Source organism: Neofelis nebulosa, chromosome 10 (genome assembly GCF_028018385.1).
Source record: "Neofelis nebulosa isolate mNeoNeb1 chromosome 10, mNeoNeb1.pri, whole genome shotgun sequence".
In the NCBI taxonomy this organism is placed as follows: Eukaryota; Metazoa; Chordata; class Mammalia; order Carnivora; family Felidae; genus Neofelis; species Neofelis nebulosa.
The window spans coordinates 101,034,353-101,052,699 of NC_080791.1; the positions used below are offsets into that span (position 1 = coordinate 101,034,353).

General features: G+C 37.4%; 3 protein-coding genes across 3 annotated transcripts; all 3 read left to right on the forward strand.

Moving 5' to 3' along the window:
• The first annotated feature begins 1,219 nt into the window (after nt 1–1,219).
• Nucleotides 1,220–2,155, forward strand: LOC131488811 (olfactory receptor 5D18-like). Its single transcript, XM_058690652.1, has one exon. The coding sequence runs from the start codon at nt 1,220–1,222 to the stop codon at nt 2,153–2,155; it is 936 nt and encodes a 311-aa protein (XP_058546635.1).
• Nucleotides 2,156–7,831: 5,676 nt separating this feature from the next.
• LOC131487850 (olfactory receptor 5L1-like) lies at nt 7,832–8,767 on the forward strand. The gene has a single exon (XM_058688996.1). It carries the CDS (start codon nt 7,832–7,834, stop codon nt 8,765–8,767), a length of 936 nt encoding a protein of 311 aa, XP_058544979.1.
• Nucleotides 8,768–16,931: 8,164 nt separating this feature from the next.
• LOC131486657 (olfactory receptor 5L1-like) lies at nt 16,932–17,882 on the forward strand. The gene has a single exon (XM_058686551.1). It carries the CDS (start codon nt 16,932–16,934, stop codon nt 17,880–17,882), a length of 951 nt encoding a protein of 316 aa, XP_058542534.1.
• Nucleotides 17,883–18,347: the final 465 nt, after the last annotated feature.

Sequence of the window (18,347 nt, forward strand, 5' to 3'; positions counted from 1 at the left end):
GAGAAAAGAGAGAGAAAGCGAGAAATTCCTAGGCAAGGAAAGTTTCTAAGTCACTTATTACTACTTTAGTTATTTCTGGGAGAGAAAATTTCCCTAATTCCTGTTCTTATTTCATCATGATGCTGATTTCTAGTGCAGCTCTTTGGTCTGTACATTGTCAGTAGACTATTTCCCATAGGCCCAGAGACGCTGGCTTGTCACAAATTACAAGTATGATCATCAATAAAAGAAATATCTTGGTGTCTAGACCTAGAACAGGGGTCAGAGTCTGGTGTGGAGGAATGGACATATGGTTGGGATTCTGATCAAGGCTCTAGTCGCAGGTATGTAGATTGGTCATTATTGGCATGTCATTGGGAAAGTCAAGGTGTCTCCAGAAGTTTTGTCACCTCTAGAACAAGGAAGTAGACATGATTATCTTTAGCATCTAATCTAATTGTTTATCAAGTAATGAGGTCAGATTGACAATTTGGAGCCCATTAGTTGAGGAGAATACTCTGAAAAAATGAATTAAGGTTTATTTTGATATCAGATTCACTGAGTCAGAAATAAAAAGATTAATGTGTTGTATGAAATGAATAATAAAGCCAAAAATATAAAACGTTAAAGGTGTTTATGCTTAACGTCACAGTGTAAACCTGTGATGTAAAAATTAATTTATTTAGAAATTTCTCATGTTTGTACTGCTTATAGGGCTGACATAATCAGTCATTATATTGTATTAGGTGTATCTTTTATGCACTTATAATGTGCAAGGAGGGCTGAAAGGGTTATGCTAATATTTGATTTAAAATAACCATAAATCCCTTTATCTCATACTTTTATATGTAAATATTAAAAATTACAGTTAAGAATTTAAACAACTTTTAAAGATTTTATTTTTATGTAATCTCTACACCCAACATGGGGTTCGAACTGCCAAGACCAAGAGTCACATGCTCTACTGGCTGAGTCAGTCAGGCATCCCGAGAACTTAAAAAAATTTTAATTCAGTAATTGTATTGCTTTTAAACTTAACGAACATTTCAAAAATGATTTTGTGTTTTCAAATGTTAGACATTTAGCATATCTTACATAAAATACATAGAGAAATTATGAAAAGATATTTTGCTTCATCTTCCAGTCTTGGTAAGGGGTAGTTAGGAAGCTTCTTAGATGCTCACTCCCTTACTATTTTTATTTTCAGGACCGATTCAGATTCTGACAAACAGAAACCATCATGTTACTTTCAGAGAGAAATAAAACTGGGGCTGTGTTCACTCTCTTGGGCTTCTCAGATTACCCAGAACTGCAAGTCCCTCTCTTCTTGATTTTTTTGGCCATCTACAGTGTCACTGTTGTAGGAAATATTGGGATGATAGTTATAATCAAGATTAACTCCAAACTGCACACCCCCATGTACTTTTTCCTCAGCCACCTCTCATTTGTGGATTTCTGTTATTCCTCCATCATTGTTCCCAAGACCCTGGCAAACCTAGTTGTAGAAGACAGGACCATTTCATTTCCAGGATGTATAGTGCAATATTTTTTCTTTTGTACCTTTGTGGTAGCTGAATCCTTTTTATTAGCTGTGATGGCCTATGACCGCTTTGTGGCCATCTGCAACCCTCTGCTCTACACAGCGGCCATGTCCCAGAAACTCTGTGCCATGCTGGTGGTCGGATCATACGCATGGGGAGTAGCATGTTCCCTGATACTCACATGTTCTGCTATCAGATTATCTTTCCAGGGTTTCAACACAATCAATCACTTCTTCTGTGAGTTCTCTGCATTGCTGTCCCTGTCTTGCTCTGATATTTACATCAATCAGTTGCTGCTTTTCATTTTTGCCACCTTCAACGTGGTCAGCACACTGCTCATCATTCTCATGTCTTATGTATTTATCATTGTCACTATCCTCAAGATGCGTTCAGCCAGTGGTCGTCGCAAAGCCTTCTCCACCTGTGCCTCCCACCTGACAGCCATCACCATCTTCTATGGGACCATTGTCTTCCTCTACTGTGTTCCTAACTCCAAAAACTCGAGGAACACAGTGAAAGTGGCATCTGTGTTTTACACAGTGGTGATTCCTATGCTGAATCCTTTGATCTACAGTCTGAGAAATAAGGACGTCAAGGATACAGTCAGCAAGATAACTAAAGTCTTTTCTTTTTGAGCATATTATTGCAGTATATTGTCCTTGAAATGTAAATCAAGTGGGCTTGTAATGCCTGAAGTTCCAAAACCTCCCACAAAAGACCACCAGAGTCGTAAGTCAAAGCCAAGTGGCAAGGGTCGTTTATTGCAGGTTCGAACCTGGTCCTCTGCGCACTCATCGCCGGTGACACAAGAGGCCACGATTAGGGTTGGTATAGCGTTTTTATAGACAGAGACAAATAGCACAGGGGAGGTTTTTACTTGTGGTGGGAGGAAGAAAGGGGGAAGGGGGTAGGTGAGGAATGTGCTAAGCAAGCAGGTTTACAGAAGCCAGAAATGCCGGTTAGTTTGTATACAATCACTCATTCTATTACATATCAGACTACATTTAGGAAGTTTTACAGCCCATTCTACAGCGGGTTACAATCAGGAAAGGTCTCACAATGCTCATAGCAAACAGCAAGCAAAACAGACTTCTCAGCAATTGTATTTCTTATCAAAGATCCATAATAAGCAGAAAAGAGAACCTAGCTTTAAACTAAGGCAGGGCTATCATTTGGATTCAAAGCTGTTCCTTTCAGGCTCATAATTGTTGACTGTAAGATACATTTAAATATAATGAAGAGTTGATGTACAATGGATTGGATGTGGATTTGGATCCAAGAGACTTACCTTGATGTTATCTTTTGCTCACTGGAAAAAAAAATCCGAAGCCCCTCTGACCTTTGGTTTTTAACCCAAAAAATTGAGGTAATATAAACTAGCTCCTAATCTGATTGTGAAGACTAAATCTTAATTTAGATATCATGTGGAATACCTTGTATAATCTCAGTAAACATTAATTTTATTCTCCTTTCTTATAACATACCTCAAGTAGACTAGGTCTCAATAAACACATAAATATACCTCCAAAAGTACAACTAGCAATTAAAATAAAACATAGTCTTAATATCCAAGGAATGGACAGTCCAGTGTCGACAGTAGGACAGTGAAGAAAGTGGCCATTGTATAAGGTGGGAAATAAAAAGTATCATAGAATTTTTGAAAGAAAGAAAAGTTCAAGTCCATTTAGGGACTTTAGAGTAATGACTGCAAAAAATAGGTATCACCTGAACTTGGCTTTGGATAACAAATTGCACAGTTTCAGGAGACAACAGGTATGAGTTTCATGCAGAAGAGCAAAGCATCACAAAATCATGAGGTCAGAATGTAATACTGAATCAGTAATCTAAAAAAATATTTTATTGAGTGATTACTATATAACATGTGTGTGTGTGTGTGTGTGTGTGTGTGTGTGTGTTGTGTGTGTTGTATTGTGTGTCTAGGTTACTTGGCATGAGTGGAAATTTAATAAGACATTGTCTATATCCTGAATGTGTTTCAAAGGAGCTCCATTGTGGCAGTGTGATAAGTTATGATGACATCCATCAAAGGCTTTTAAAGATGTTAGACTGGATTTCAGGAAATCTCTTTTTTTAATTTTTAAAAATTTTTTGAGACAGAGAGATAAAGAGAGGAAATGAGTGGGAGAGAGGGGCAGAGAGAGAGACAGAGACAGAGAATCTTAAGCAATCTCCATGCTCATCACGGAGCCTGATGTGGGGTCAATCCTGCAACCCTGGGATCATGACCTGAGCTGAAATCAAGATCAGCATGGCTCACCCAGCTGAGCTACCCAAGTGCCCCTGGATTTCAGAAAATCTTATGCAAAGAATAAGCATAATGAGTGCCTGCCCAACCTGTGTTTCATAGTAACATTCTGCCTATGAAGACATCACAAACATTATCAATCCTTTATCATTTTTTTTTCCTGAACATGAACATAATCTCTGAATCCTTCTCAACTGAACTCCCGCCTTAAGAAAAAGTGCTCAGGGTCTCCTGGTGGCTCAGTCGGTTAAGCCCCTGACTTTGTCTCAGGTCCTGATCTCAGGGTTCATGAGTTGGAGCCCTTACATCAGGCTCTCTGGTCTCAGTGTGGAGCCCACTTTGAATCCTCTGTCCCCCTCTCTCTCTTCCCCTCCCTGGCGTGCTTTCTCTCTCTGTCTCTCAAAAATAAAATAAACATTAAAAAATGCTCAAAACCAATTGCTTCCATAACTATTCAAAAATAAAATAAAGTCAGATAGTGATTAGCACCAAGGTCTATTTATTTTATCTGGCAAATTCAACATACTAAGCCTCTGTAATATTAATAAGTCATGTTGCTTGAATGCCTTATACCTGCTTCTCTTTCTCTTTACTCAATATGGACAGTTAAAATTGCAAACAAGTTATTAATAAAATGAAAAGTAATACATTTCTGCTGTTCTAGTAAAGGAGAACTATTTTATATGGGCTCAGGAAAGTTACTTAAAATGTGCATATTATTTTGAACTTATGATCATTATTAAAATGTTCTATTTATATACATCATAAAATAAGGAATCACTTAAATAACCATTTTCATGGAAAGATACAATCTAAGAAACAGTGTTTTAGAAATGGATGTCTGAGGAGGGAATGCATTTCTCTTCTATTGACTTCGGTTTCTCTGCATATCCACAAATTTATCTTTCACTTTCCTTTGGTGCTTTTTTTTTTTTTCAAGACACTCAATACATTTTAGTGAGCCTTTTAGTTTACAACATGAGGTGAAAGGATAGTCAGTCCTCTTTAACCAATATTTTACACAGCTGTAGGAAAATATTTCAAACTTTAGGGAATTATAACGGATTACATATATTTTACAGGTTGGGAAGCAGGTAAACAATATCTTCATTCTTCAATTTTCCAGTTGAGTCTTCCTTTCCAATAGTATCCAGCTCTAATTAGTTACATAAATTTCTTCAAGGCCATGTTTTGTTGTTGCTGATGTCTTCAGACCTGAAACTTTGCGATTTCAGTCAATATCAAGCGAATTCCGCTTCAAAAATGCGTTTTGCATTGGGTGGAATTTTGGCACCTTTCTTTCCATAAGCCCATTCTGGATCAATCTCTAGTTATGCCTTTTCTCCTTTACTCGCTTATACACTTATACAATAAATTAACTCATTATTCATAAATTAATACAATTTACGTGCACTTATACAATCCTAATTTTCCTCAAAATTTAGGAAATTATTTACATTGAATTATTTTTGCAATATTTATATTGAATTAGGAATTCTTTACTTTGAATCAAAAAAGGGTAATCCCTCTTTAGAAAGACTCTTATTTTACTTCTTTTCTGCTTGGAAAAAGGATGATCATTTTGGGGTAAAAGTAACACCAACCATTTCGCTCTTACTCTGAGGAAACCAAAGCCCGTAACACGTAAGTGACCCGGCCAAAGTTGTAAAAGCAATTGTTGACAGAAACGAAAGCAATCGGTTAAGACTCCAGACATATCTTCTACTAAACTCTAGCAGACAATCTTGTGTTTTCCTTCATTTCAAGGTGCCACATTTCAGACTCTTTATGATAGATTCTGTTGCCTCTATATAGAACATGACATATTAGCCTCTGAAATTTTTGGTTGTGTGCCTCTCAATTTTGAAAATAATTTAATATTAAATATAAAATATTGCATCATAATTTTAAATAGCAGCAAAAAGTGTGATTTCTCTTACATAATATAATTCACTTAAAATACATAAATAAAGGGGCACCTGGGTGGCTCAGTGAATTAAACATCCGACCTTGGCTCAGGTCATGATCTCACCGTTCATGAGTTCAAGCCCCGTGTCGGGCTCTGTGCTGACAGCTCTGAGCCTGGAGCCTGCTTCACGTTCTGTGTCTCCCTCTCTCTCTGTCCCTCCAACATTCCATCTCTCTCTCTGTCTCAAAGAATAAATACACATTAATTTTTTTTAAATCTTAAAAAAGGATAAAATGTGTTAATAGTTGTATTCAGAACAGTAACTGGGTCATAGAAAGTGGTCACTGTGAGCATTGGTTACTCTTCTTAGCAAAGGTGGTTTGTTATTCGCACCTATTTCTGGTTTTTGACAGAAGTCCGGTTTGACTGTTCAGCAAAATCCCTGGTCTCTACCCACTAGATGTCACTAGCACCCCTTCCTATTGGGAGAACCCATAACGTCTTGGGACAGAGCCACAGGTCCCAGAGGCATCAAAATATCTCCTGCTCCAGAACCACTTCTCTATAAATAGTCAACAGCCTGATTTTTCACCTTCAGACTTGAAAACAGGCAAGGTTTTCAACATTGTGTACTATGTTGGACTCAGAAAAAGACACCTCACTTTTACTGACCATTGAAGAGAGAGAACCATATTATCAGAATAACTATTTGTTTTCAGACTGGGATTTCTCAACATGCATATCTTTTACCTTTTTGAAATCATTTGACCAAAGGGGGACATACCTAGTGGATTGAATTTTAGTGAAGACCATGTTTCCTCCAGAAATAATCCACTGGGGACTCCACCTCATAAAGCAGGTTCTAATTTCTTTTCAAATGGTCAGAAGAAAATATTTATTGTCATGGGTTTTATAAGGGTTAAATAGGTAAAGCAAATTATGTATGCATATACAATATTTTACATGTACACTCTGGCTTAGTGTTATTTAACTTACCGTTTTATCATAATGATTTTTCAGGCCATTAAAGGGCCTTCAAAAACATCCTGTAAATAGTCGCATAGATTTCCATAATATATATGTACCCTAGCTTTCACCATTTGCCTCTTGTTTTTCAAATCTTTTTAATATTTATCTATTTTTGAGACAGCATGTGCGAGCAGGGAAGGGGTAGAGAGAGGGAGACAGAGGATGCAAAAGAGACCCTGCACTGAAGACAGACAAGCAGATGCTGGGCTACAACTCACAAACTGTGAGATCATAACCTGAGCCGAAGTCAAACACTTAACCGACTGAGCCACCCACGTGCCCCTGACCATTTCCCTCTTGCTTGACATATTATTGCTGAAATTTACTCTCATAAATAATGCTACAATGCAGCAGGAAGGCTTTTGGTAATACTTCCTTATGTACATCTTTGATTCGTTCTTCAAATAGATTTAAAACTGAATTTATTTGTCTAATAGGTTAAGGCTTCAGAGTCAGAGTTATAGGAAGTTTGAGACCAACTACAAACTTCCTGAACAAACAAAGACAAGAAAGACCATGATTAGGAGAATCACTATGTTACTTTATAGAAAAAAAAAAAAGCTAGTGTGGAGGATAAAAGCGACTTCCCCATCTAAAACATATGGATAAAAAATGAACACTTGTGGGTTAACAGTCTTCAACTGACATGCTTCTCATCATTTCAGTGGAAAACAAGGAAGGATGTGGTGTATTTCAAAACATTATTTTCTGAGATCTCACTAGATTCAGTGCTCATTAAACAGTCTGCCAGGAAAAAGGGATTTGAGTTTCATAACACATTGTGGCTAATTATGTCTGAGGTCTTTCTAGTGATTCAGTGTCAAGCTATAAATTGTGTAGGAGTCGCTTAAGGAATCATATACATCGTGATGGATGTGGATGTTTCTGTGTGATCTGTGAATCAACGTGTGACCTTATGCATCTTTCCACAATGCCTGCACTTTTCCTAAACTTCACAAAAGCCATGTCCTAATTCTTTGTGGAAAAACTTAACTATCTTACGCGTTTTCACGTCTTTTTTTTAAGAGACTGCCAAAAAATGAATCTGAGATCATACAGTGGAGGATAACTATGAATATTTTTCTCCAACCTCAATCAAATGGGAACATGGGCACGGAAAACTGCTCCGGTGTGACTGAGTTCATTCTCCTCGGATTCGCAGAAGCCCCTGAGTTGAGAGTCGCCCTCTTCTCTGTGTTCCTTCTCATCTATGGAGTCACGGTGCTGGGCAACCTGGGCATGATGGCCGTGATTCAGGTCAGCTGTCACCTTCACACTCCCATGTACTTTTTCCTTAGCCACTTGTCCTTTGTGGACTTTTGCTACTCCACTGTCATCGTGCCAAAGATGCTAACTAATACCTTAAACGAGGACAAAGCCATTTCGTTCCTGGGGTGCACCGTGCAATTCTACTTGTTTTGTACATGTGTGGTAAGTGAGGTCTTCCTGTTGGCAGTCATGGCCTATGACCGCTTCGTGGCCATCTGCAACCCACTGTTGTACATGGTCACCATGTCCCGGAATCTCTGTGTGGAGCTGGTGTCTTGTTGCTACCTGTGTGGGATGGTGTGTTCTCTGATCCACTTGTGTTTAGCTCTGGAGATCCCATCCTACACATCAAATGTGATTGACCACTACTTCTGCGATCTGCCCCCTCTCTTATCCCTTGCTTGCTCTGATGTCACCATGAATGAACTGCTGCTGTACATCGTGGCCACCTTCAATGAGATCACCACCATCGTGATCATCCTCACCTCCTACTTGCTAATTCTCATCACCATCCTGAGGATGCACTCTGCCGAGGGAAGGCACAAAGCCTTTTCCACCTGTGCCTCCCACCTCACAGCCATCCTTGTCTTTCACGGAACAATCCTTTTCACTTACTGCCGGCCCAGTTCTGGCAACAGTATGGATACTGACAAGGTGGCCACGGTGTTCTACACTGTAGTGATTCCCATGCTCAACCCCCTCATCTATAGCCTGCGGAACAAGGATGTGAAAGAAGCACTCAGAAAAATGGTGAATTCCAAAATATTTTCCTAGAAAATATTTTCTTTGTGAGACTCAAGTTTCCACAGGGCAGGCTGGTTGAGCAGTGAATGGGTGGTTGTAGTGTTTGAGTGGAGGGTAGAGCCAGGGGGTAGGTAGTTAAGAGTGATTCTTTTTGATTCACTTACCTTTATGAATCTTCCATTTGCCTCAAAGTTAGGACTGAGTATATTTCAAATTTTAAGCCTACTTCTTTTCTTTTCTTCAATCTCTAATCTTTGAAATGGATAGGAGTAATGGATTTTTAAGACATGTTTGGTTTGCGGGGCGCCTGGGTGGCGCAGTCGGTTAAGCGGCCGACTTCAGCCAGGTCACGATCTCGCGTCTGTGAGTTCGAGCCCCGCGTCGGGCTCTGTGCTGACAGCTCGGAGCCTGGAGCCTGTTTCCAATTCTGTGTCTCCCTCTCTCTCTGCCCCTCCCCCGTTCATGCTCTGTGTCTCTCTGTCCCAAAAATAAATAAATAAATAAAAAAAAAAAAAAAAAAAAAAGACATGTTTGGTTTGCTCTATAACCTTCATTAGCTTAATGAAGAACTCTTGAGAATCATGCTTTCTTTCAGCATCTATGATGGAAAATTCATTCCTTTTCAAAATTGAATTCCTGCTATTTTACAATGAAGAACACATCTTTGTCCAACAGTTGATACATAGAGTGAGATTTCCACATGCACACATGTCATTTTTATCTTTTTATTCTTGTTGATACATTTATTGCTTATTTTTTGTTTTCCTTATTATTTGTCTCATTGTACAGTTTTTTTGGACCTTCAGATAGTATGTCATCGGAAAAAGTGGAGTTAATCTTAATTATTTCACATGGATGTTAGTAAAATTAAATCGCATGTCATGTGCAAAGAGCCTAGAATAATCCCTGGCACATAAATAGTTTTCTCTTTCTCTCTCCTCCTTCCCTTATATTGTCCTAATATTACATATATACTTTTGGTCACATGCGTGCACATACACACACACACACACACACACACACACACAAACTTGCCATCATTGAATAACCCTTACTACAAGTAGCTGCATTTCTGACTTGGGTAACTTGTCACATTTTTGTTGTTTGTTTCCTCAATTTTTGTCTCCATTATAACTCTCCATTTGGATCAAACGCTGTCACTTAAAATTGGAATTCTAAGCTATTTGTAGAAAACATAAATATTTCATTTTCAAGCCAAAATATAGAAAGAGCCTAAATGTCAATCAACTGATGAATGGAAAAAGAAGATGTGATATATCTATATCTATATCTGTATCTATATCTATATATCATCTATATCTATATCATCTATATCTAGAAAGAGAGAGAGAGAGGAATATTACTGAGCCACCAAAAAGAGTGAAATCTTGCCATTTGCAACAACCTGGATGGAATTAGAGAGGATTATGCTGAGTGAAATAAGTCAGTCAAAGGCAAATACCATATTATTTTCTCTCATATGTGGAATTTAAGAAACAAAGCAGATGAACATAGTGGAGAAAAAAGACAGCTAAACCATAGAATAGTCTCTTAACTATAGGGAAGAAACTGAATGTTGCCAGATGGGAGGTGGGTGGGGGAATGGATTAAACGTGTGATGGGTACTAAGGAGGGCACTTGTGATGAGCACTGGGTGTTGGATGTAAGTGATAAATCACTGAATTCTACATCTGGAACTGATATTACACTGTATGTTAACTAAGTGGAATTTAAATAAAAACCTGAAAAAGATCATGTTCAGGGTGCATACTGGACTTTATTTTACATCCCTGTGGTTCCTGAATTAATTCTGCTATGACAGTGTGTGACAGCTTCGTGGCCATTTGCAACACTTTGCATTACACAGGCGCTGTGCCCCAGAAACCCTGTGCCCTACTACAGGTTGTATCATATGCATGGAGAGTAGCATGTTTCCTGAAACTCACATGTTCTGCTTTCAAAGTATCTTTTAGTGGTTCATCACAATCAGTTACTTCTGTGAGTTCTCCTCACTAATGTCTCTTTCTTATTCTGAGTCTTACGCCAGCCAGTTGCTTCTCGCTGCTTCTCACAATGAGGTGAGCACAGAGCTCTTTGTCCTTCCATCTTATGGGGTTTTCATTGCCACCTCTCCAGATACATTCAGCAGGTGAGCATCAGGAAATCCTCTTCAACTGTCAGCTTCACACTTGACTGGATCACCGTTTTCTACAGCACCTCTCTCTTCTCCTAGTCTGTGCCCTACCTCCTAAACCTCCAGGCACACAAAGTGATACCTGTTATGTACGGTGGTGATCCTCGTGTTGAAGCCCCTCATCTATAGACTGAGAAATAAGGACATCAAAGACACAGTCAGAAAATAATTAACACTTTTTTTTTTCATAGTGAATGGTAAACACTTACCTCTGTTACTATAGAACATCTTTCTGTGATTTTTGAAGGACCTGTCAATCAAGCTCATTTTTAAAAATCACTTTAGATTTTCCAAAAGACAGAATACTTACGGTGGGAAGAATATGAATTTTAGGTCTGAGAAATCATACCTGGCTCTGATAATATAAAATCGGCCGGTTGGTTTATCTGAACCAGTCTTTATCTACAAAAATGATATAATGTGATGTAATTCATGGAGTGACGTGTGAAAAAAAATAAAATGTAGACAACATATCTGGCATATTGTATATGTGCAATAAATGCTAGTTGTATTCTCTTCTCTTCACTGCTAAGCGATAGGTTGCAGGTGTTAAATACACAGCCACTTTTGTAGTTTAAATTCAGTGAAATAGATGACAGGAAAGAAATGCATAGTCTTCTTTTCAAGAACCTCACAAGCCAGTGGTATTAGTAAATATCATAATGCTCGGTCAGGAGACACTTCAAAATCATATGTGGGTATCAAAGAGATTATTTCACAATTGCGTGCATCCTTTGCTTGACCTTGAAGGAAGAGCAGGTTTTGAAAAGACACAGAAGAGAAAGACACAAGGTGTATTCAGGAGTAAAGAACAGGAGCAATGTTCGAGAGGTGAGCATGAATAATAAAGCCAATGATTCAGCACTATTGTGAGCTACTGTTTTATGTCACATGCATTCAAGGTATCTTGTTAGGTGCTGGAAGGAATGAGAATTTGCGTACTATTCTCAATTCCTTCAAAAAGAGCTCCAGTGTGGACGGTGCAAATATTACAAGAAGTTTAGAAATATTAGCGTGTTTCCTAGAATAGTGAGAACAAAAACAAAGCAAATATATTCATGTTCTATGTTTTAGGCTCCCTTTTATCACCTGTCAATTTGCATAAGTATATTATTAATTGACATGGCCCCTGACCAAAGGCATATCTCAATTCTTTTCTTCAGAATTCTTTAGGCAGTCTTCATAAAATTTTTGAATAGATTTCTTGTAAATATTCCGAGCCATTTGTTTTCCTTAAATGTTGTTTTAAATTGCCATTTGTAAATTATAATCTTAACAAGTAATTAATCAAACCTAGGTTATTGTGTCTATTAGGAAAGATTAGCTTTTCTCTGGTAGTAGTAATATTTATTATAAGATGGCCTCATAGATAAAGGTGTCTAATTTTCAAAAATCTTATGACATCATATGTATGTCTCTTCTATCATTAATTTTGCTTGAATCACTTACGTATCCTTTGTTTGGTACTCTTTGTCATTGGTAAATCCCAAATTAGTTCAGAAATTATTGTGAGAAAAAATAATAGCTGTGTTTGTTGAAGGTAACATAAACACTGGATAATAACCTTATATTGGTTCATGAAATAATTTGGAATGGTTCTATGATCTTAAATTTACAGTAATTAATTAAAGTCCACTTATTTCAGAAATAGAACTATATAATTATGACCCAAACTATCTTATATATTTGCATACATTCACGTATATGAAACTGCCTTCCTTTACACATTGTCACTTACTTGATTTGAACTTACCTGGAATGCTTGTAGAAAAGTAGCAGAAATGTTATATAGTTCTGGATTGGAGTGAATGATGAAAATGAAAACTAACCTATGAAATTTAATAGATGCTTCTAAGTGTTTAGAGGGAAATATATGTCTTTAAATAACTGTATTAGAAATGAAGAAAACTCTCAAAATTAGAATCTTAGTTTCCACATTAAGAATCAAAAAAAAAAAAGAAAAGAAAAGAAAAAGAAAAAAGAACAAGGGAGGTTATAATAAAGACCAGATTATCAGTCAATAAAGTAGGAAAATAAAAAGTAGAGATCATTGAGTTTGCACTGTGAAAAGATTACTACCATTGACAAAATTATAGCTAGAATTACCAGGAGAAAAGGAAACCAGAAACAAATTAGTACAATTAGTAAGGATAGTAATCTTGCAAAAATTTTATGCCAACAATTTAGTCAACTTAGATGATACAGACAGATTTGAAAAAGATAAATTTTCCCAAGCTGACAAAGAAGTAGAAAATCTGAATAGATATGTGACAATAAATTCAATTTGTAATGAAAATATTCTCACACTCCTTCTATCAATATCCAGACAATTACTATTACTAAATATCTATGTAGGCAATAACACTGGTTGTTACACAGATGGCTTCACCAGTTACTTTTACTAAATAACTACATAAGCAATGGTACCAATTGTGAGTTACTTTATTTAGGAGATAGAGATCATGATCCTTTTTCCAATTCATGCAGTTATATCAGTATTACCCTGATACCAAAGCCAAACAAAGACAACACACAGAGGAAAACAGAAACCAAAATCCCTCATGGATACAAACCCAAGAATTCTCAACAAATCCTTGTATCCAATAATAAGATAAAATAGATGCACTAAAACATATAAAAGGCTTATGAGCCACACCAAGGGAGATTTATCTCAGAAATGCGAAGTTGGTTTAACATATGAAAAACAATGTAATATATCACTTACATAGAATGATGGAGATGGGGAACCGGATGGAATGTCTCCTCAGCCTTGGGTGCCATCTTTGGCACATCAATTTTATAAAATATAATCATATTATATGGTAGTTGAGAGAATACCAATTTATTTCCTTGAAATTACATTTTACCACATATACCTTTACAAATTTATGTGCACAGCCAGTGATACACAGAGACGAATGGAAAACTGTGGCTTAGATTGATCTTTCAAAGTCAGAAGAACACATCTGGGAAAGATATCTGAGGGGTCCCATTTGATGACTTCCACTATTGCACATGCATTAGAAAAAAAATGCTGTCTCAGAAATCTCTCTGGATTTATTTATTTTTTTCTATACATTCATATGGGTGGAAAACCAGATGGGCCTCAATTTCTTTTATTGATCATTTATTTTGAATGTGTCCAAGTTTCAACCGCCTGTAAGATAAGCATAAAAACTGGAATTGCTCTCCTGGCTGGTTACTAGGAAGCTAAAGTAAGTGAATATTTGTATAATAGTTAGAATGGGTTCCAACACATAGCAAGTGTGAGTTATTATATGGTTTTCTGACCACTGGAGTCATTATTTTTTTGTTATTTAAAGGAATTCTGATGCAGCTGTAGTCCCTGTGCCCTACAGGAATCTAAGGGATGTTGTAATGTTATAAGAAAGGAAGAACTTCTAAGAGATATGCATGGCATGTCATTATGGCAATATGAGCTGTGTCCCACACATACGACACTTAATGTAACCTCTATCATGTAGCACCACAAATTCTGGGAGGAGGCATATGTGGTTTTAAACCATTGTTTCCCAATTTGGGATAATTTAAAAAATAAATTTCCTGATGATATTCCATAGAGATGAACTATTAGTTGTGTTATATCATACGTCACCTTGGTTTAATTTTTATATATTTTGTTATACCATAGAGATTAGTAATTGTTTTGGAGCTTAATGGGCCCATCCCCCAGGAGCTTAAATTACAGTATAAGTAAGTGTCTGCCTACTATATACATCTCATATCTTCAGCACCAGGGACAAAACGTAGGTCACTCAGGTTTGTTAGCAAGAACTAGGTTTTGGTTACTTGAAAATAGAAATGAATATATTTTGTCTGTAAACAATTATTTTAAAGATATATTGAACTCAACTCTCTTTTTTTATTTAAAAAATTTTTTTTAGCGTTTATTTATTTTTGAGACAGAGAGAGAGACAGAGCATGAACAGGGGAGGGGCAGAGAGAGAGGGAGACACAGAATCTGAAACAGGCTCCAGACTCTGAGCTGTCAGCACAGAGCCCGACACGGGGCTCGAACTCACGGACCGTGAGATCATGACCTGAGCCGAAGTCGGATGCTTAACCGACCAAGCCACCTAGGCGCCCCTCAACTCTCTTCTAATTAGAGAATGTTTTAACAGGACCCATATTTCTGTACAGTTACTGTTTAGAGTGCTTTTGTGTTTTGGTATTCAGAACAATTAATGGTGAATTTAGAACTTTTCTCTGTAACATAAAACATGGATGTGTGTAAAAGAATGCTAAATAAACAAATGGTACCTCCCTCTCTCTCTCTCTCTGTCTCTATTTCATCTCTTACCACCCATTTTTCAGACCGATCTCTATCACAGCATCTAACATGTATGACCATTGAGAGGGTCCTTAATTTTCATATTAATGCTGAGGGTTGCATTTCTGTTCCTGCCAGATGGTTATCAAGAGTCAGGACTTATGAACTCTCTGTGGTTAGAAAAAGAGATGAATTCTTTTGGATTTGTTTTGGGTTTGTTATGAAATGGTTTTGTATTATCAGCCTAGGAGATTAAGAAGAAAAACATTTGCCAGGTTGAATATCCTCTTTGAAAAGTAGGCAAATAAGTCAGGTATTTTGCTTTGTTTTGATTTTGTTCTTGGTCAGGTAATGAAAAACTGTGACTTAAGGGAAGTGATATGTTTCCATGTCTTTAAGGTTAGCTCAAGAGACCGAGAAGATACCAAGATATGCTTCCATTCCAGAACCTCTTCACTCAATTTTCATTACACATAAGTGTAGAAGTCATGAGTCTAGTCCTCGTGCTGTCTAGAAGTGGGAGCAGAGAATAGAATACCTCAATTTTTATTTGCCTTTTCCTTTAGGAAGGGCCTCAGTGGTAGATCTCCCTTATATAGAGCATACATGTAATCATTTCTGCAATCAACTACTTAAAGAATCTCTATCATGTGTATTCATATCTCTATGGGTGCATCTTCATTTGCATCTATATGTATATGCTGAGTGTACTATTCAGTATTCTTTTTATTTAAAAAAAAAAACCTCATAAATGGGATTTTACATAGCATGATAATTTTCTGTCCTAGATATGACACCCCAAAGTTTAACACTAGCTCCACTTCTGAAAATATTTTTTATGGCAAATATTATAAACAGTAATGCAATACAGTTTTGGACATGATTTTTCACAATTTTATCAATGTAACTAAATATCTTTTAATAGCTTATGAGGAATAAAATCTATCAAAAAAATATCAGATAGCTTTTATTGTTGTCAGGGTCAAGACTTGGATATATGCCCCTTCATTGCTTTCCAGAAAAAGGTATTCAAGAGATCTATCTCTCTGAATCTTTATTAGCATAGATCGTTATTACTATAATTGATTAAGCTAGTAAATCAATTAACCACATAGTTGATTTGATAGGCACAATTCTCACTTTCAATGTATATTTTATATCTCTTGTTTCATAATTCAGATTTTAACGAGTTTTTGTGAGCCACAAACATCAAAAATTCTATCACATTTTTCCAAAATAGAATATGAGAAAACTTTGTTTCAAATTTCTGTTCCTGATAGAGTCACGTAAAAATAAAAAAAAACAAAAGAGTGTTTGGAGAATCAGAGTAGGTGTTACTCTCCTGGACAGAGCTTATTAAGTTTCTTCAGAGAACAGATGCTAGTGTCTGTATGGCTTTGAAATATACCATTGAATCTATCTTAAATTCCACCCAGAAACTGAAGTTAATCATAGATAAAGTGATAGATAAGGGTTGGAATCATTCAAGGTTTCTGCTGATGCTTAAGTCAATTTTGGTCAGTGGGATCCACTGAGACTTTCAACCTTTTGAATTACTTGACCACTGTGTTTCTGTTATATCTTATAGGTACATTGTTTGATATCAATGTTATATTTTTCTGAAATTAATGTTAAACTGTTTTTTCCTCCCTTTTTAGAAGAAAGACAATATCTATCATTTGTTTTCCTAAGTCCAACACCTGGCAGGAATGGGCACGGGAAACTGCTCCAGTGTGACCGAGTTCATTCTCCTCGGATTCGCAGAAGCCCCTGAGTTGAGAGTCGCCCTCTTCTCTGTGTTCCTTATCATCTATGGAGTCACGGTGCTGGGCAACGTGGGCATGATAGCAGTGATTCAGGTCAGCTGTCACCTTCACACTCCCATGTACTTTTTCCTCAGCCACTTGTCCTTTGTGGACTTTTGCTACTCCACTGTCATCGTGCCAAATGTGTTGTCCAGTATCTTAAAAGAGGACAAAGCCATCTCCTTCCTGGGATGCATGGTGCAATTCTACTTCTTTTGTGCCTATGCAATCACTGAGGTCTTCCTTTTAGCTGTGATGGCCTATGACCGCTTCGTGGCCATCTGCAACCCACTGTTGTACACGGTCACCATGTCCCGGAATCTCTGTGTGGAGCTGGTGTCTTGTTGCTACCTGTGTGGGATGGTGTGTTCTCTGATCCACTTGTGTTTAGCTCTGGAGATCCCATCCTACAGATCAAATGTGATTGACCACTTCTTTTGCGATCTGCCCCCTCTCTTATCCCTTGCTTGCTCTGATGTCACCATGAATGAACTGCTGCTGTACATCGTGGCCACCTTCAATGAGATCACCACCATCGTGATCATCCTCACCTCCTACTTGCTAATCCTCATCACCATCCTGAGGCTGCACTCTGCCGAGGGAAGGCGCAAAGCCTTTTCCACCTGTGCCTCCCACCTCACAGCCATCCTTGTCTTCCACGGAACAATCCTTTTCACTTACTGCCGGCCCAGTTCTGAGAACAGTATGGATACTGACAAGGTGGCCACGGTGTTCTACACTGTAGTGATTCCCATGCTCAACCCCCTCATCTATAGCCTGCGGAACAAGGATGTGAAGGAAGCACTCAAGAAAGTGTTGGGATCTAGATTACCTTTTGAAAAACTATTTTCTTAACTAGACTCAGAGTTTCATCAGAGACTTTAATGACGGGCTGGATTTGGGTGGATGTGAATGGAAAAGTAAAGTAGGGAAATAAAACTTGGGGACTCTGCATGCTGTTTTGTTTTCCACTTGCTTATCTAATTAAGCCATATAATATCTTCTATGGATAATTTAAATACACCTTTTATGGGACCATATCTGTGTTATTCTTATATCAGTAGTGTAGCTTTGCAATTAATTGTTGTGCAAAAAATATTTTCCAAATGGTTCAATATGTTGAAACTCTAGAATAACTACGTGTAAATTTTTCTAAAGGAGAATACTTGAGATATTTTCCATTTGCTGGTAATTTCACCATGCTGCTCCTGATGTTGAAAATGTCAAGATTTCTGATATAATAAACCTGATAAAGATAGGAATTTGAGAGGAGTGCAAATTTCTTTTGGTTTGTTCGTATTCTGTTTTGTTGTGACTGCA

What these genes read in the sequence shown, in the direction of transcription:
- LOC131488811 (XM_058690652.1), top strand. Translation starts at nt 1,220, where the DNA reads ATGTTACTTTCAGAGAGAAATAAAACTGGGGCTGTGTTCACTCTCTTG.
- LOC131487850 (XM_058688996.1), top strand. Translation starts at nt 7,832, where the DNA reads ATGGGCACGGAAAACTGCTCCGGTGTGACTGAGTTCATTCTCCTCGGA.
- LOC131486657 (XM_058686551.1), top strand. Translation starts at nt 16,932, where the DNA reads ATGGGCACGGGAAACTGCTCCAGTGTGACCGAGTTCATTCTCCTCGGA.